Source organism: Ovis aries, chromosome 15 (genome assembly GCF_016772045.2).
Source record: "Ovis aries strain OAR_USU_Benz2616 breed Rambouillet chromosome 15, ARS-UI_Ramb_v3.0, whole genome shotgun sequence".
NCBI classification, from domain to species: domain Eukaryota; kingdom Metazoa; phylum Chordata; class Mammalia; order Artiodactyla; family Bovidae; genus Ovis; species Ovis aries.
This window is the reverse complement of record NC_056068.1, coordinates 49,030,461-49,048,902: the sequence shown is the minus strand read 5'-3', so window position 1 is coordinate 49,048,902 and position 18,442 is coordinate 49,030,461. Positions and strand designations below refer to the sequence as shown.

The following is an 18,442-nucleotide window of genomic DNA, read 5'->3' as shown; positions in this document are numbered from 1 at the left end:
GTTCAAGATCTGACCCACAATCAGCTCCTGGTCTTGTTTTTGCTGTCTGGATAGAGCCTCTCTATCTTTGGCTGCAAAGGATATAATAAATCTGATTTTGATATTGACCATCTGTTGATGTCCATGTGTATAGTATTCTCTTGTGTGGTTGGAAGAGGCTGTTTGCTATGACCAGTGCATTCTCTTGGTAAAACTCAAAAATCCATAACCCTGAAACTTACTGGGCTATAGTTTTATAATCAAAGAACAAGTGAGGAGGGGAGAACATCTTTGCCTTTCTTGAGTTGATGCCATGCTTCCATCATCATTTTCCTCTCCCAGTTGAGCAGAGGAGTTTTCTTATACCTACTTGGTCAAGTTAGGTCCACAGATTATTGCTTTTTATGTGTGCAAAAAGCATGTCCTAACTTCCTGAGCTCACTGGGCAGGATGTGGGCCTCATGTCACTACTGTTTTACTGTTTTGGGGACAAGTCTCATGCCTCTGTAACATGGTTTTTTTGCTAAACCAGCCTGGATGGTTGTGTATCTAAGTAAACCCGATTTCTCGAGTAATCATTAACTTACAGGAATCTCCCATATTTTTTTCCTACTTACAATCCACACTATTTAATGACCTACTTTATCCCTTCAGTCTGTCCTTATTGAAACTATGAAGTGATGGAAAATTTCTATATCTCAATTGGGTAGGTAACCACACAGATGTTTACATGTGTCAGAAATCATTAAACTATGTATTAACATATTTGCATTTTATTGCCCCACTTATGCAGCCATAAAGCTAATTTTAAAATGAAATAGAGACACACATTCATTAACTGATTTACTGATAATGAAATCATAATCCCTTACAACTCTAAAATTTGGGAATTTTGACAATGATCCTTCAGAATACCCATTTATTTCTGGAGGTACTTTTGGGCTCCAATAAGCTGCTTCTTCTGAGAAGCAAACATACTCCTGATTTCTCTTAAAGCACCTTCACCTGACATTGGTTTTAGTAAAGTAAGAGCCTGGATTTTAGAACCTTCTTCATCACTGACTTTGACAAGAGAGTAGTGAGTGAGGACAAAAATACAAACGCAGTAAATGTGATAAATGTGTTTATTACTTTGATTATGGCGATGGCATGACTGGTGTATGGCTATGTCCAAATCCCCTATGTCAAAATGTATGTCTTAAATATGTGCAACTATTTGTATATTACATGTGGCTCAATAAAGTTAAAAATGAGAAAATAATAAAGGACACGCAGTTTTCTAAACTAGTTTAAAATTTTAATTTAATTGAATATTAACAAATAATTAAATTTCTAGGTACTTTCTTGCTACTATGAACCCTACAATATAGTTATCTTCAAAGAGATTCTTCTTCCTTCTTCTTTCCCAGAACTTCTTCATTTGAAATCCATTGTCATCATGGAATCGGCAAATTTTGGGAAGAGAGCCCAGCATTTAGTCTACCTAATTCTTATTGTTAGGAGTCTCAAGAAGTTGTGATTTCTTGGCAACAATGCTATACCTAGACTTTCAAACTTTCTGGATTTTATTGCAAATTCCTCACGTTCTCAGATTGTCCACTGTACTTCCCTAGGCTTTGGCACTAAATTAACTTCTGTACACTTTTGTTGTTATTTCAATTACTTTTTCTCTCATACTGAAATTAAGCTTCTTCAATCATTGATATTTTTTAAAAATACCTAAAGGTGCCAAAAAAAATCAAAATACCACAAATCTGACCATTATTCTTAAATGTTATATCATTTGGATGTATTTCCTGAATCCTTTTCTATACATATATCTTACCTTTAAGAATCGGCATCAGCCGTATGAGTAGGTTTGATGTTAGGACTTTGACGTTATCATCATCAGTGTATCCTATGTGATGATTTGGAGAGCTGTGCTGGGGTTACCCTCCAGTGAAGCCCAGCTCAAGGCTTTTGGCACATGTGCCCTCCATATCTGTGTCATCTTGGTTTTTTACACCTCTGTTCTCTTTAGTTTCCTTACCCACCACTTGGGCATCATGTGCCCTGAGTAGTACATGTCATGTTTGCTCTTCTCTATCTCCTGGTACCTCCCATGCTCAACCCCATCATCTGTAGAGTTAGAACCAAACAGATCAGGGACAGAGTTATTCAAGGATGTTATAGAAAATACTCCCAACTCAAAGCATAGGGTCTTAACCTCCCCAAGGTCCCCACTGCTAAGGCATTGATGATATAAATGCATACATTTTGCCAGGATGTCACAAATTGTCACAAAGTCATGGCTGTGAACAGTTGGCTCAGAGGACTGACACCCTCATGAAGCAAGAGGGACAATTTTCAGACTACCCTGGATAAGAACTCTCAGAAAGAAGTGATTGATAACGGCCACAAGGTTGGCCTATGTTCATCATCTGAAGAAACAGTAAAAAAAATTTCAGTTATCAAATTAGTGAGCATCTAAAAGGAATATCGTCTTCCACAGACCCCAATGTGAAAATTCCTTTTACATGGCTGGAATTGGTATACCTTGTTACAAAGGAGTTTAAAATTTCCCTGAAAACTGTTTAAAAGTCCTGTATTGTCCTCAACTTTGGAATTTACTTATAGAGTTTTGGAAAATGTTCTACAAAGATATGTAGGTGGTTCAGATGGTAAAGAATCTACCTTCAATGCAGGAGATCTGGGTTCTATTCCTGAGTCGGAAAGGTCCCCTGAAGAAGGGAATGGGTACCCACTCAAGCATTCTTGCCTGGAAAATGCCATGGACAGAGGAGTCTAGTGAGCTACAGTCCATGGCATCAGAAAGAGTCAGACATGACTGAGCAACTAACAGTTTCACAAAACATTTTTTCCTTCTGTAGAAATATTCAGATATATGGACAGACAGATATTCAATGAGACAGGCAGAGGTCTATAAATAATAGGCTCTATCCTGTAGCCCCCTGCTTTTGAATTAAAACAACACAACACTTGGGCCAATTTTCAGTGTAGGAAGACAGGCTTATAGCCCCACAGCAGTGTACTTACAGATACTGAGTTGGTTTTGACCCTATGACAATTACTATGAGAATTTGGGCTGGAAGATAGCTGACTGACTAATCATGCATTTGTAATGCATTTAGGGTGTGACTCTTCTTACTTGCAGGATCAGTAAATTTTCTTCTGAAAAAAATCAGATCATAAACATTTTAGGCTTTGTTGGCCATACAATCTGTTGCAACTTCAGCTTAGTCCTTAAGGCGTAAAAGCATACTAGTCAATATATAAATATGTGTGTACGGCTGTGTTCCATAGGCTGCAAGACGGATTTGGTGCTAGATTTTCCTAGCACCTGGCATGGCACAGAATAAGTATTCAATAAACATTTGCTGAGGAAAGTAACAAATACAGGTCATTATTCAGTAGCTATGGAAGCACTAAGCAATTAACCATACCTTAAAATATTCTAACAGAAACGATCACTTTGTCACCAGACTCACAAGACAGTTACATCCTCTTCTCCTACTAGTGGTTGCCTTGCTGGCTATGGAAGGATTGTGTGTACCTCACACTGCTGGTATGCTGTGGGTTCATACACTTTGATCCCTCTGGTGACCACCACCTAAGAGTCAATGACACAAAAACTCATCTGGTTCTTATCTACCCAACACCTTTTCGGTATTTAATCTCACTTGGCCTGAGTCTTTGCTTGAAAACATTGATTCTTACCTGCTTCATAGCAGAAACATATAGGCAAGAATAACATATTTTCAACTTTCCTTTAACAACCTATGGACAAATGTGTCAGCCAGCCCAAAATGTTCCTCAAAAGGCTTTCTGCAAGATCTGAAATAAACCGAGCCTCTTTCTGATTTTCTCTAGATTTGTAACATTGTGAGAGAATTGGGGCTCACCCTATAGGTCTTACTCTATAATCTGGAAACTTTACCATCCTACCTAGGTAATAGCTATAGGCTTGCTCAAAACATATACTCCTATCTGGCTTATAGTGACATTCAGAAATACATACCCACTATCTAGGGTTTTATTTCCTTCTGCCTGGCCTGACCTTTGCAAACAGTCAAATATTCTGTTTGAGCTACAGGTTCTCTCCCTCCTTTTTGCCTTCTGTATATCACTCTCCACTTGTGAGGATGTAGTCACTGAGCCTCAGATGCTCCAGCAAAAGCATAACTTGTACCATCTTCATTCCTGCACTGAGCACTGGTGGAGAGTCTGGCTAAAGACATAATTTATCAGAGTGAACGATGATCTCTTTGATTGACTGTGGAAAGCATTGCTGTTTTTGTAGATATGATGCCATACACTTTTACATTTTATTGTTTCTCTCACAAAACCTCTGCATTTGTATTTAAAATGAGAAAAACAGAGCTCAGTGCAGTTACATGATTTGCCCAAGACCACATAGTAAATTCGTGCCAAGTGCACAATGCCACACCCAGTGCTCTGGGTGGTCCACACCACTGCCTCTGCTAGGTAGTGATTGATTGGAACACCCACTCTGGTTGGTTACAGCAGAGATTGTTGCCCTGTCATCATGAAAAAGCCAGATAAAAAGGAGATCTGTGAAACTGTATACTGAATTATAGGTAGATCTGCATTTGAACCTGGCCCCTCCTAAGTCACTGGGATGGATGACTACAATAGGCTCCAGGCTGCTCTTCTGAAATCTCAGATTACATACTGCTTTCTCTAGGAAGGCATCTTTATCAGCTTCTGCCCATGAGCCTTAATAGTGAACTCACCTCTTCCACAAACTCTTTTAGGGTTTGTGACTCTCTTCTCAAGCAGGCTTCAGCTACTCATTTACTGTAGTTGCTTTCAAAAGCCAGTTTCTCTCTGCTGATTCTATTTCCCAGATTCTCCACTGGCCTTTTCAAAGACCAAAGTTCCCTCCTAAGAGATGCTTCTCAGCTTCCTCATTCCATTCACTGGCTCTGATTTTCAGCTCTCAGATTTTCTTTTTGGATGGACCATGGAGGAGCAGAGCTGATCTGCGACACAAGTCTGAGTGGGAAGTGGGAGCCCTTGAGAGGCACCTCTCTTTCCTCCCTGCACTTTCTGCTGAGTTCCTAGGGAATCTGGTGCCTTCACACTCACTCACTAGGTGAAATATCAGTTCAATCCAAGTTGCTCAACCCTGAAGAGATAAAGACTAAAATGGGCTGAGATTTTGCTAAGCAATAGCTTCAGGGAAATTTAGACTCTGTTTAGGGTAGCTAAAACTAGAGCCCAGCCTAATTCTGGAGCAGGGTGGCATTCAGATCCTCTCTCCTTACAGGAGGCTTTGTGAATGGAGGCAATCTTCCTACTTTTCCAGAGTCTTCCTGGGAGACATAGTACAAGCAGCAAGTCTTCTTTCTGGCTCAGCAGTCATGTTCTCTGGACCTGGACCCTACACTGAGTCAGGCTGTCCTGCACGGTGCACACCTTGCCGTCCAACTCTTTGAAGACTCTGAGCCCTACTGCTCCCTGGGATGGGCAGAGAAGACTGGGACACAGGGTACTACTCGCTGTGAGCTCTGCTTTATCTCTCACCAACTCTATCATGACCAGAAATAGCTCTAAATGGCTTCTGGAATTCAGTTTTTAACAGAAGCCACCCACTAGAGCTCAGCTGGTAAAGGATCCCCTGTAATGCGGGAGACCTGGTTTCGATCCCTGGGTTGAGAAGATTCCTTGGAGAAGGGAAAGGCTAGCCACTGCAGTATTCTGGCTTGGAGAATTCCATTGACTATATAATCTATGGGGTTGCCTGACAGAGTTCACTTCATTTCACTTCTACACACTGGAGCATCTTTGAAGACCTGTGAGAGTTGCTTTTGTCATTATAATTGGATATAATTACCTGCCTCAGGGAACTCTGCCCCTCTGCCTGACTGTTAAACCCTCAGGCAGGAAATAATGTATAGAATTTTTGCTGCTAAGTCACTTCAGTTATGTCCAACTCTGTGCTACCCCATAGACGGCAGCCCACCAGGCTCCCCCATCCCTGGGATTCTCTAGGCAAGAATACTGGAGTGGGTTGCCATTTCCTTCTCCAATGCATGAAAGTGAAAATTGAAAGTCAAGTCGCTCAGTCGTATCTGACTCTTAGTGACCCCATGGACTGCAGCCTACCAGGCTCCTCCATCCATGGGATTTTCCAGGCAAGAGTACTGGAGTGGGGTGCCATTGCCTTCTCCAATTAAAATTTTTAGTACAGTATAATTCTCAACTACTTGAACCTCATGCTGGGTGGATCAGTACAACAGGATTAAAGAAGTAGATTGATCTATCCTCCAATTTCTAAGGAAATTGTAAACTCAACATATCGTTTTGAAGAGCAATCTTAAGTCCTCTAAGGGTTCACAAACCCATTGTTCCCCAGGCCTCCTGGGAGTTGGGTTTGTTTTCAAAGACAGAGGTACAGCTTTAATCTGAGTATAGTGAATCCAGGGTTTTATCTCAGGCAGTTTGACAGATGAGTTCATGGTGAATAACACCTTGTATGGTCCAGTCTACCTTGCAGTCAGTTGGTCCTCAGCTCGCTGTTCTCTCTGGGTTTTAAGGAGGACTCCATCACTGGGTTAGAAAAAATGTAAGGCTACTTCAGTTGCATAGGCAGCTGGAAGCTTAGAAACTTTATATTGGATGAAAGGCTTTTACTCTAATATGTGGACAACTGGCTCATAGCTAACCTTACATATGACAAATGTCTGCAAAATACCATCAGAACCCTGAACTATTTGGCTAATTGTGGATAAAAAGTTTCCTAGAAAAAGGCCCAGATATGTAAACAAGTAGTCTATCTGGGCTTTGTCCTCTCCCAAGGACAGTGGGGTATTTCACCTGACAGAAAGCAGGCAATTCCAGGCTTGAGGGCACCCAAGATCGGCAGACAACTGAGAGGGTATCAGGGGATGGCAGGGTTCTATTGGATTTGGATCCCAAACTATAGGGTCATGTTAAAGCCCCTCTATGTGGCACTGAAGGCATGATCTTGAGTCCATTACTCAAGATCAGAGGTTAGTATAATAGAGCAAAACTCATGAACAGAGGTTTTTATAATGTCCAAAGATTTAACATAATTAGCTACAGCTAGCTATTTCAGAGCATTTATAGTGGAACAATTGAAATGGCTTATCATACAATATTTCAAAGGGGCTTAATTTAAGCCTACTTCTGGGAGCCACCCTGATATGTAGCGGGCAACTGGCAAAGCCTCATTCCAAGTTAAATTAGTTTATTGACATATTTTAGCAATTCTCCTTTTCAATTTATGACTCATTTTCTCAGTTTTTCCTGTTGATTGTGGTCTCCAGGATGAATGTAAGTTCCAATCAATTTGCAGTGCTTTAGACAGTTGTTGGGGTATGCTAAAGACAAATAGTAGTTTATATACTAACTCATAGGACACAGGAACCTGGTTTAGGATCATCATCCAAGATCTGACAGGGCACCCAACTTAGACCAGGAGCCACATTTGCAGTGGGGCAATTTCCTTTGTGCAAATATCCTGTTCTTATTGTTCAGTTGGTAAGTTGTGTCCTGTCCAACTCTTTGTGACCTCATGGACTGCAGCATGCTAGGCTTCCCTGTCCTTCATTATCTCCCAGAGTTTGCTCAAACTCATGTCCACTGAGTCAGTGATACTATCCAACCATCTCATTCTCTGTTGCCACCTTCTCCTCCTGCCCTTAATCTTTCCCAGAATCAGAGTATTTGCCAATGAGTCAGTCCTTTGCATCAGGTAGCCAAAGTACTGGAGTTTCAGCTTCAGCATCAGTCCTTCTAATGAATATTCAGGACTGATTTCCTTTAGGATGGGCTGGTTTGATCTCCTCCCTGTACAATGGACTCTCAAGAGTCTTCTCCAACAACACAGTTCAAATGCATCCTTTGGTGCTCAGCCTTTATAGTCCAACTCTCACATCCATACATGATTACTGGAAAAACCATAACTTTGACTAGATGGACCTTTGTTGGCAAAGTGGTGTCTTTGCTTTTTAATATGCTACCTAGGATTTTCATAGCTTTCCTTCAAAGGAGCAAGCATCTTTTAATTTCATGGCTGCAGTCACTATCTGCAGTGATTTTGGAGCCCAATAAAATGAAGTCTGTCACTGTTTCCATTGTTTCCTATCTATTTGCCATGAAGTGATAGGATCGGATGACATGATCTTAGTTTTCTGAATGTTGAGTTTTAAGCCAACTTTTTCACTCTCCTCTTTCACTTTCATCAAGAAGTTCTTTAGTTCTTCTTCACTTTCAGCCTTAAGGGTGGTGTCATCTGCGTATTTGAGGTTATTGATATTTCTCCCGGTAATCTTGATTCCAATTTGTGCTTCATCCAGCCCAGCAGTTCACATGATGTACTATGCATAAGGCTTCCCTGGTGGCTCAGAGGTTAAAGCATCTGCCTTCCAATGGCGGGAAACCCGGGTTCAATCCCTGGGTCCGGGAAGGTCCCCTGGAGAAGGAAATGGCAACCCACTCCAGTATTCTTGCCTAGAGAATCCCATGGACTGAGGAGCCTGGTGGGCTGCAGTCCACGGGGTCACAAAGAGTCGGACATGACTGAGTGATTTTACTTACTTACTTACTTAACTGTGCATATAATTTAAATAAGCAGGGTGATAATACACAGCTTTGACGTACTCCTTTCCCGATTTGGAACCAATCTATTGTTCCATGTCTGGTTCTAACTGTTGCTTCTTGACCTGCATACAGGTTTTGCAGCAGGCAGGTAAGGTGGTCTGGTATTCCCATCTCTTTAAGAATTTTCCACAATTTATTGTGATCCACACAGTCAAAGGCTTTGGCATAGTGAAAAAAGCAGGGTTGATAAGAAGTCTGGGGTCCCTGAGAAGGAGAAAAGGGCCTGGGGCTCTTGAGGAGGAGAAAAAGACACACATTTTTTTCCCTACATTCCTTCATCTTAGTCACATAAAACATTTTTTTCTTTAAGCACAGAGCTAATGATGACACAAAAAAATCAACTCATCTTGCTCAAGGAGTTTTTCCTTAAACTCTGCAAGAATGATTATGTTACAGCAATGTATCCTGCTGGAAGACATGCTTCTCCTTCTTAAGAAACTTCTGAATAATCCTGACATTTCAAAATGTATATTGTGGGAGTGGGTCTGGTAAGACCTTTACGACCTTGAGACATTCTTTTGATTTACTCTATTAACCAATTGCTAAGGCTACGAGTGGGGCACTCTCCGCCCCCTTCTGATGTCTATGTCAGAAGGTTTCTCTGTCCTTTTCACTGTAATAAAACTGTCACACAAGAGCTTGAGTGATTAAGCCTGGTCCCTGGTCCTGAAGCTAAATCTTCTTTGGAGATCACAAATCCAACATCATTCAGTGTAAGTGATCAAACATAGGTAAAACTTGTATTTATTATCAGTCACTACTTTCAGGGTATCCTGAAAAGTGTTCCTCTTACTTTGGGCGGGTGGCTGATCTCTGAGCCAGCTGTTCACAGAGATGACTATGTGACGATATGTGACATCCTGGCAAACTTCAGCATTTATATTCCCAGATCAGTGGGGGTGATTGGGGTGGTTGAAGCCCTATGCTTTGACTCAGGGTTTTTTCCCACAACATCTTTGAATAACCCTGTCCCTAATCTGTTTGGTTCTAACTCCATAGATGATGGGGTTGAGCATGGGAGGTACCAGGAGATAGAGAATAGCAAACATGATGTGTACCACTCGGGGCACATGATGTCCAAAGCGGTGGGTAAGGAAGGTAAAGAGAGCCGGGATGTAGAAAGCCAAGATGACACAGATATGGGAGGCACATGTGCCAAAAGCTTTGAGCCGGGCTTCACTTGAGGGTAACTGTAGCACTGTTCTCAGAATCATTCCATAGGATACACTGATGACAATAATGTCAAAGCCAACTACAGAGAAGGCCACAAAAAGTCCATATGCACGATTTACTCTAGTGTCAGCGCACACCAACTTCAGCACAGCCATGTGCTCACAGTATGACTGGGGGATGATCCGACTGGGGCAGAAGGGCATCCTGGACACCATGAAGCAGAAAGGACTCACCCACAGCAGCCCTCTCATCATCACGCCTGCCCCCAGTTTACCCACTACAGCCGGGGTCAGGATACTAGAGTGATGCAGTGGGAAGCAGACAGCCACATATCGGTCCAAGGCCATAGCCATGAGCAATCCGGACTCCACTGAAGAAAAGGCGTGGATGAAGAACAACTGGATGAGGCAGGCATGATATTCAATCTCATGATCGTGAAACCAGAATATGGCCAGCATTTTAGGTTGTGTGGACGTGGAGAGGACCAGGTCAGTGGTAGCCAGCATGGCCAGAAAGAGGTACATGGGCTCATGCAAGGTGGGGTCAGTTCGGATTACATGAAGGAGAGTGATATTGCCGACTAGAGCCGCAACATACATGGCACAGGATGGAAAGGCAACCCAAAACTGGGAATTCTCCAATCCTGGGATCCCAAGCAGGATGAAGGACACAGGATGAGAAGAGCTATTCCCTGAAGTCAGCATTGCACTCTGGCTTATAAGGTAATCTACTGTCTGCAGGAGATAGATAGCATTAAGATTAATCTTTATTATTATTTATTATATTTAGATATAAGAATTGAATAATAAGGTAAAAGTTGAATGGCAAACCAGAATAACTTCAGCTAATAAATAAAATTTTGCAATATAAAATGATGCTAATCTGTGTTCGCTACTTACATTTATTTTCTTGACTATGCCGTCAGAACACACCACTAGCTGCAACCATGATATTTTATAAGGAACAAATATTTTTAAAAATAAGAACATGTAGAAGGAAAATTGAAAAATAATGTCATATTAATTCTGTCCCTGTGTTCTTGTCAGAACTGACAACTGATTTGCTTAAACTTTTGCATAGGTCATTTCATCCCTGTTGGAAATCCCCAAATCAGGGAAGCAGTTGGTTCACTACACCACAATGAGGAATCAGTTTCTGGAGGACCCATGCTCTGATAATGTGAGAAGCAGGGATCTGTCCTTGTTCTTCTAGCTGTGAAAGGGCCCCTGCTTCTCTGACTGGGGATAGGTATGCAGCCGACCCCATCATCTCCCTGCTGATAGCTTCTGAGACTCCCAAAGCCAAGGATCCTACTGTGTCCTCGAGGCCCTGGGAGGAAGTCTAGTCATGCCTTCCTCCTAACCCCTCCCAAGACAGGGTTAGGGACTGAGCCAGGCTTCTGTCCCAGGTACCCTGTCTTTCTCTGAATGTCATACACACTTGGACTGATCTGTATTGCGAGTGTTCAGAGCCAGAATGTATTTGAATTTTTACATGAGAATCCCTTTTTTTCCATCTATAGAAATACTTAGATGTATACACAGACATCGTGATGAAGTAGACAGAGATCTATAAACAACAGTCTCCGTGAAGGGGCCTCACACTCCTGAATTAAAACAGCAGCAACACGTGGGCCACTTTTCAAAGTAGGAAGTCACTCTGGAAAACACTTTGACTTAAAGGACCATAGCAGTGTATTACTGAGTTAGTTTTAACTCTAAGACAATTAATGTGAAGATTTGGGTTGGTAGGTAAAGGACTGACCAATTGTGTACCTATAATGGATTTAGGGTATGACTCCTCAGTTGGAGAATCAAAAAATTTTCCTTGGTCAAATCATGAATATTTTAGGCTCCTTGGGCCACAGAATCTCTGTTAAAACTAGTTAGCATAGGTATTGTAGCATGAAAGAAGCCACAGTCAATATCTAACTTGTGGATGTGGCTGTGCTCCAACAAAACTTCATTTTTAAAACCATGCTGCAAAGTGGAGCTGGTGCAGACTATAGTTTTTCAACCCTTGTCCTAAGTGGTAACTTTCATGAAGTTATTCCTGAGCTGTGCTCTCTTTCTAGAACCTCTGCTTTACAAAGAAAGGGAATGTAATCAATGTTGGCCGAAGAAACTAATAAATAAAGGTCATTATTCAGTAGCAATGGAGTCATGGACCAATTTTCCGTATCTTACAATGTCTGACAGAAACTTCCACATTGGCTCTAAACCCAGAAGATAGTTATGTCCATTTCTCATACTAGCGGTTGCCCTGCTGGCCAGGGTTTGACTTTGGGAACATCATCCTCTGCTGGTATTTGCTGGTATCACAAGGACTGATGCTTGTGTCTGATCCCACTGCTCACCACTGTCTATCTCAGAGTCAATGGCAAAAAACACACCTGGTTCTTACCCAATATCTTTACACAATTTAATCTCAGTTGACACGAGTCTTTGAAAGCATTAGCTCTTACCTCTTTCATAACAGAAAGACGTAGTCAAGGAGAGTATCTTTTCAAACCCCCTTTATCAAATCACCTGTGGGTATGGACAAACGTTTCATTCACCTGACTCAGTGGTTCCTAAGAAGGGTTTATGCAGAATCTGAAATAAACCTAGCCTTTTTCTGATTTTCTATAGATTTGTAACATTGTGAAAGAAGTGGAACTAAGATTCTGTAAGTTCTGCTCTAAATTGAAAACTTTACCATCCTTCCTAGATAGTAGATATTTGGGGCTTTCCAGGTGGCTCAGTGGTAAAGAATCTGCCTGCTAATGCAGGAGACACAGCTTCGATCCCTGGATGGGGAAGATCCCCTGGAGAAGGAAATGGCAACCCACTCTATATCATTGGCCTGGAAAATCCCATGGACAGAGGAGCCTGGCAGGCTACAGTCCATGGGGTTGCAAAAGAGTCGGACACAACTCTTCTGGGCTATAGTTCATGGGGTCTCAAAGAGTCAGACATGAATGAGCAACTAAGACACACACACATACAAGGCTTAGCAATTAAAAACAAAGTCACCAGTCATAAAAAATGAAATTCAGAAACACATACATTATCTGGGCACTAGAGCTGTGTTTCATCCCGTTTGACCTGGCCTTATGTTCTCAAACAGTCTTATATTGTGTTTCCTCTAGAGGCTCCCTCATTTCCCTCTTTTCACCTCCTGTATGTCACTCTTCACTTGCAAGGACATAGTCACTGAGGCTTAACGTCACTTGGAAAAGCATAACTGGGTCATCCTCACTGTTTCAGTGGGTACTAGTGATGATGCTGGATATAAATTTATCAAAATGAATAATAATCTCTTTGATTAATTCTGAAAGATATTGCTATTTTTGTAGCTACAACACTATACACTTTTGCATTTTATTGTTTCTCTCATAAAGCCTCTGCATCTTTATTTACAATGAGAGAAACAGAACTGAGGGTAGCTACATGATTTGCTTGAAATCACACAATAAGTTAGTGCCAAGTGCATAGCTCCACACCCAGTGGTCTTGGTGATCCACAATACTGCCTCTGCTAGGTAGTGACTGATTGGAACACCCATGCTGATAGGATACAGCAGTGATTGTTGCCCTGTCTTGAAAAAGCCAGATACAAAGGGAACTTGAGAAATTGTTTAGTGAATTACAAATAGATCTGCATTTGAATCTGGAACCCCACTAAGTCGTTGAACTGGATCCCTCCACAATAGGTTCAGGGTGGGTTTTCTGGCATCTCTGATTATAGACTGCTGAATGGTATCTTCCCTGAATCTGCCCACGAACCCTAACATAAACTCACCTGTTATATAAACTCCCTTTGATGTGGTGACTCTCTTCTCAGCCAGGGTTCAGCTACTCATATACTGTAGCTTCTTTCCAAACCAGTTTCTCTCCTCTGATAGATCTATTTTCCAGACTCTCCCATGGCCTTTTCACAGACCAAGGTCCCTCATAAGTGATGCCTCTCAGCGTCTTCATTCTATTCTTCTATTCTGCTGGCTCTGACGTTCGGATCTCAGATTTTCTTCCTTGGTCGACAGTGGAGGAGAAGAGCTGACCTGAAATTCAAGTCTAAGTGGAAGATGGGAGCTTCTTGAGAGGTGCCTCTCTTTCCTCTCTGTACTTTCTGCTGTGTTCCTTCGAAACTGGGTACCTTCATTATCATTCACCTGATGAAATATCAGTTCAATCCATGTTGCTCAAACTCAAAGGGATGGAGACTAAATGGGCTGAGATCTTGCTAAGGAACAGCTTCTACTTTGAGCGTTTAAAACTAAGACCCAGAACCATAATACTAGAGTAATATGGGTTCCTTATCCAACCTCCTTCCTGGATGGATTGTGTAAGGAGGTAGTCCTTCTACTTTTCTAGAATTTTCCTGGAAGACACAGAATAAGCAGCAAGTCTTCTTCCTATCTCAGGCTAGAGATCAGCAGTCATGATCCCTGGGCCTGGAGCCCCCAGTGAGTCAGGCCTTTCTGCACAGAGCACACCATGCCTCTAGCTCCTTGAAGACTCTGAGTCCTATTGCTTCCTGGGGTGGGCAGAGATAACTGGGGTTCAAGGCACCACTCACTGAAAGCTCTGCTTTATCTCTCACCAACTCCAACTTTACCGGACACAACTGTAAATGGCTTCTGGAAAACAGCTTATAACCGAGAACACCGAATGGAGCCTCTTTAAAACCTATGAGTGTTTACACTTTCCCTTCCCCCAAGCACCAATTGTCTCCACCCTCCTAGGTCCCACTGCCTCATACTTGAACTGACTTCTTCTAAGTCTGGAGACTAGAAGCGGAAGCATTAACCCCTAACTCTCCCTTCTTCTCTATATGTGTGCATTCTCTATATGTGTGCATTTGAATGCACACATAATAATGTGTGTCGCTGAGATTTTTTTGTTCAGTTACTAAGACGTGTCTGAGTCTTTGTGACCCCAAAGACTGCAGGACACCAGGCTTCCCTGTCTTTCATTGTCTCCTGGAGTTTGCTCAAATTCATGTCCACTGATCGTATGAGTGTTAAGTTTATCTATATGCATGTACTTTATTGTTTGCCAGAGTATGAATATTTACAACTGAAGGGGTATTTTGTGCAATGTGCAAGTGTGTTCATTTACCATGTATATTGATGTGTATATCTGAGTGATAGTAATAACTATGTATGTAAAGAAGTGGATTTTCTTGAGGATGTATGTATGTGAAATTGTATATACCTGCAAGGACAAATAATTACTTGCATGAAGCATGAATTTTAGTGTGACAGCAAGGCTCTGTGAGGGCGAGGTCACCATACATGTGGAGAAAATAACGTCACCTGCCATTTCAGTAAGAAAAGAATATTGCTTATCATTAAGCCATTGAGCCATCAACCAGTGGGCTCTGGAAGGTATTCTCCTTCCTGCAACATTTCTTAGTTACAGGAAATAGTCTTCATTCAGTATCCTTGACTCCCTGAATTCCAGTGAGTGGGTTCAACAGTTGCTAATGAGGGAAGGGAGGTGATATAGAGACAAAGGGAGGAACAGTCAAAATAACCCCCCTCCCATACACATACACAAAATAGTGCAGCCTTGGGGCAGTGTCCTGATCCTCTCTCAAGGGATATGCATAACAATATCTTTGAACTGTTTTGCAGATATGAAAATCCCACCAGGTGGGAGAAATTAACTGTATGCTTCCCACAAACCTGTAGACCCCAGACCACTTGGAACCAGAAGGTTGATGATGCTGACTTCCACTTATTAGCACACCACCAACCAATCAGATGACTGTCCAATAGCTGACCATGCCGTCTTTGAGCCATTACTATAAAATTCTTCATAATCCCTCCTGATTCGAACACAGAGTATGAGGGCATTACAACAGCAATAAAGCTATTATTTTCTATTTCACCTAAAACTCTGTCTGAGAATTAGTTTCCTGCTGGCGTACAGAGGGTGGATTTGACTTTAACAGTAAGGACTTGAATTCAGATACTGATGTTCTAACCTCTAGCACCTCTGAGTGTAACCTCATTTGGAAATAAGCTCATGTTGTGCTGTGCTTAGTCGCTCAGTCATGTTCAACTCTTTGGAAACAAGCTCATTACAGATGTAATTATAACTAATAATAAATAAATAATAAAATTAAATGAAAATAAACTAGTAATGATAATTTCATGCTGAAGTAGAGTGGGTTCCTAGTCAATATGACTGATCTCCTTCTAAAAAGGGAAAATTTGGACACTGAGACATGCACCTACAAAGCATGGCTCATAGTTCCATTGAGTTAGGCAAGACTGTGGTCCATGTGATCAATTTGATTAGATTTCTGTGATTGTGATTTTCATTCTGTCTTTCCTCTGATGGATAAGGATAAGAAGCTTATGGAAGCTTCCTGATGGGAGAGACTGACTGATGGGGGAAACTGGGTCTTGTTTTGATGGGTGAGGCAATACTCAGTAAATATTTAATCCAATTTTCTGTTGATGGACAAGGCCCAAACTATGGTGGAGGTAATGAAAATAATGGCGAACTCCTTCAAAAGTCCCATACACGCACTGCTGTACTCAGTGCCCCCGACCCTACAGCAGGCCACCGCTGACTCACGTCTCCATCTGAGACCCCTAGACACTCACAGTAAAATCTGAGTCAGTTTCTTGTGAGGTCTCTGCTCCTTTCTCCTGGGTCCTGGTGTGCACAAGGTTTTGTTTGTGCCCTCCAAGAGTCTGTTTCCCCAGTCCTGTGAAAGTTTTGGTGGCTCTATGGTGGGATTAATGGTGACACCATCTAAGAGGGCTTATTATAACCAGGTCTGTTGCACCCAGAGCCCCTGCCCCTGTGGCAGGCCACTGCTGACCCATACCTCCACAGGAGACACTCAAACACTCAGAGGCAGGTCTGGCTCAGTCTCTGTGGGGTCTCCTGATGTGCACAAGGTTTTGTTTGAGCCCTCTGAGCATCTCTGGTGGGTATGGGGTTTGATTCTAAATGCAATTTCACCCCTCCTACCATCTTGCTGGGGCTTCTCCTTTGCCCTTGGACATAGGGTATCTTTTTTTGGTGGGATCCAATATTTTCCTGTAGACGGTTATTAAGCAATGAGTTATAATTTTGGAGTTCTCGCAAGAGAAGATGAGTGAAGATAAGTGCATGTCCTCTGCTCTGCTGTCTTGATTGAGCTTAGATGGACAGGTCATGGTGGAGATGTTCTGACAAAATGTGGTCCACTGGAGAAGGCAATGGAAAACCACTTCAGTATTCTTGCCTTGAGAACTCCATGAACAGTATGAAAATGCAAAACGATAGGACACTGAAAGATGAACTCCTGAAATCAGTAGGTGCCCAATATGCTACTGGAGAAGAGAGGAGGATTAACTCCAGAAAGAATGAAGAGAAAGAGCCAAAGCAAAAACAACACCCAGTTGCAGATGTGACTGGTGATGGAAGTAAAGTTCAATGCTGTAAAGAACAATATAGCGTAGGAACCTGGAATGTTAGCTCCATGAATCAGGGTAAATTGGAAGTGATCAAACAGGAGATGGCAAGAGTGAACATCAACATTTTAGGAATCAGTGAACTAAAATGGACTGGAATGGGCAAATTTAAATCAGATGACCATTATATTTACTACTGTGGGCAAGAAACCCTTAGAAGAAATGGAGTAGCCATCATAGTCAACAAAAGGGTCCAGAATGCAATACTTGGATGCAGTCTCAAAAATGACAGAATGATCTCTGTTAGTTTCCAAGGCAAACCATTCAATATCATAGAAATACAAGTCTATGCCCCAGCTAGTAATGATAAAGAAGCTGAAGGTGAATGATTCTATGTAGACCTATAAGACTTTCTAGAACTAACATCCAAAAAAGATGTCCTTTTCCTTATAGGGTACTGGAATGTAAAAGTAAGAAGTCAAGAGATACCTGGAGTAACAGACAAATTTGGCCTTGGAGTACAAAATGAAGAAGGACAAAGGCTAATAGAGTTTTCATAAGAGAACCACTGGTCATAACAAACACCCTCTTCCAACAACACAAGAGAAGACTCTACACACGGACATCACCAGAGGGTCAATACTGAAATCAGATTGATTATATTCTTTGCAGCCAAATATGGAGAAGCTGTATAGAGTCAGCGAAACAAGACCAAGAGCTGGCTGTGGTTCAGATCATGAACTCCTTCTTTCCATATTCAGACTTAAATTGAAGAAAGTAGGGAAAACCACTAGACCATTCAGGTACAACCTGAATCGAATCCCTTACAATTATACAGTGGAAGTAACAAATAGATTCAAGGGACGAGATCTGATAGGCAGAGTGCCTGAAGAATTATGGACAAGCATTTGTGACATTGTACAGGAGACTCTGATCAAGACCATACCCAAGAGAAAGAAATGCAAAAGGGCAAAATGGTTGTCTGAGGAGGCCTTAAAAATAGCTGAGAAAAGAAGAGATGCTAAAGACAAAGGAGAAAAGAAAAGATACACCCATCTGAATGCAGAGTTCCAAAGAATGGCAAGGAGAGATAAGAAAGCCTTCCTCAGTGGTCAATGCAAAGAAATAGAGGAAAACAATAAAATGGGAGACTAGAGATCTCTTCAAGAAAATTAGAGATACCAATGGAACACTGCATGCAAAGGTGGTCACAATAAGGACAGAAATGTTATGGACCTAACAG

General features: G+C 41.7%; 1 protein-coding gene across 1 annotated transcript; it reads right to left on the bottom strand.

Annotated features, from left to right (window-relative positions):
- Nucleotides 1–9,560: 9,560 nt before the first annotated feature.
- LOC101117534 (olfactory receptor 52R1) lies at nucleotides 9,561–10,514 on the bottom strand. The gene has a single exon (XM_004016687.3). The coding sequence runs from the start codon at nucleotides 10,503–10,505 to the stop codon at nucleotides 9,561–9,563; it is 945 nt and encodes a 314-aa protein (XP_004016736.3). The 5' UTR covers nucleotides 10,506–10,514.
- Between the last annotated feature and the right edge of the window lie 7,928 nt (nucleotides 10,515–18,442).

What these genes read in the sequence shown, in the direction of transcription:
- LOC101117534 (XM_004016687.3), bottom strand. Translation starts at nt 10,505, where the DNA reads ATGCTGACTTCAGGGAATAGCTCTTCTCATCCTGTGTCCTTCATCCTG.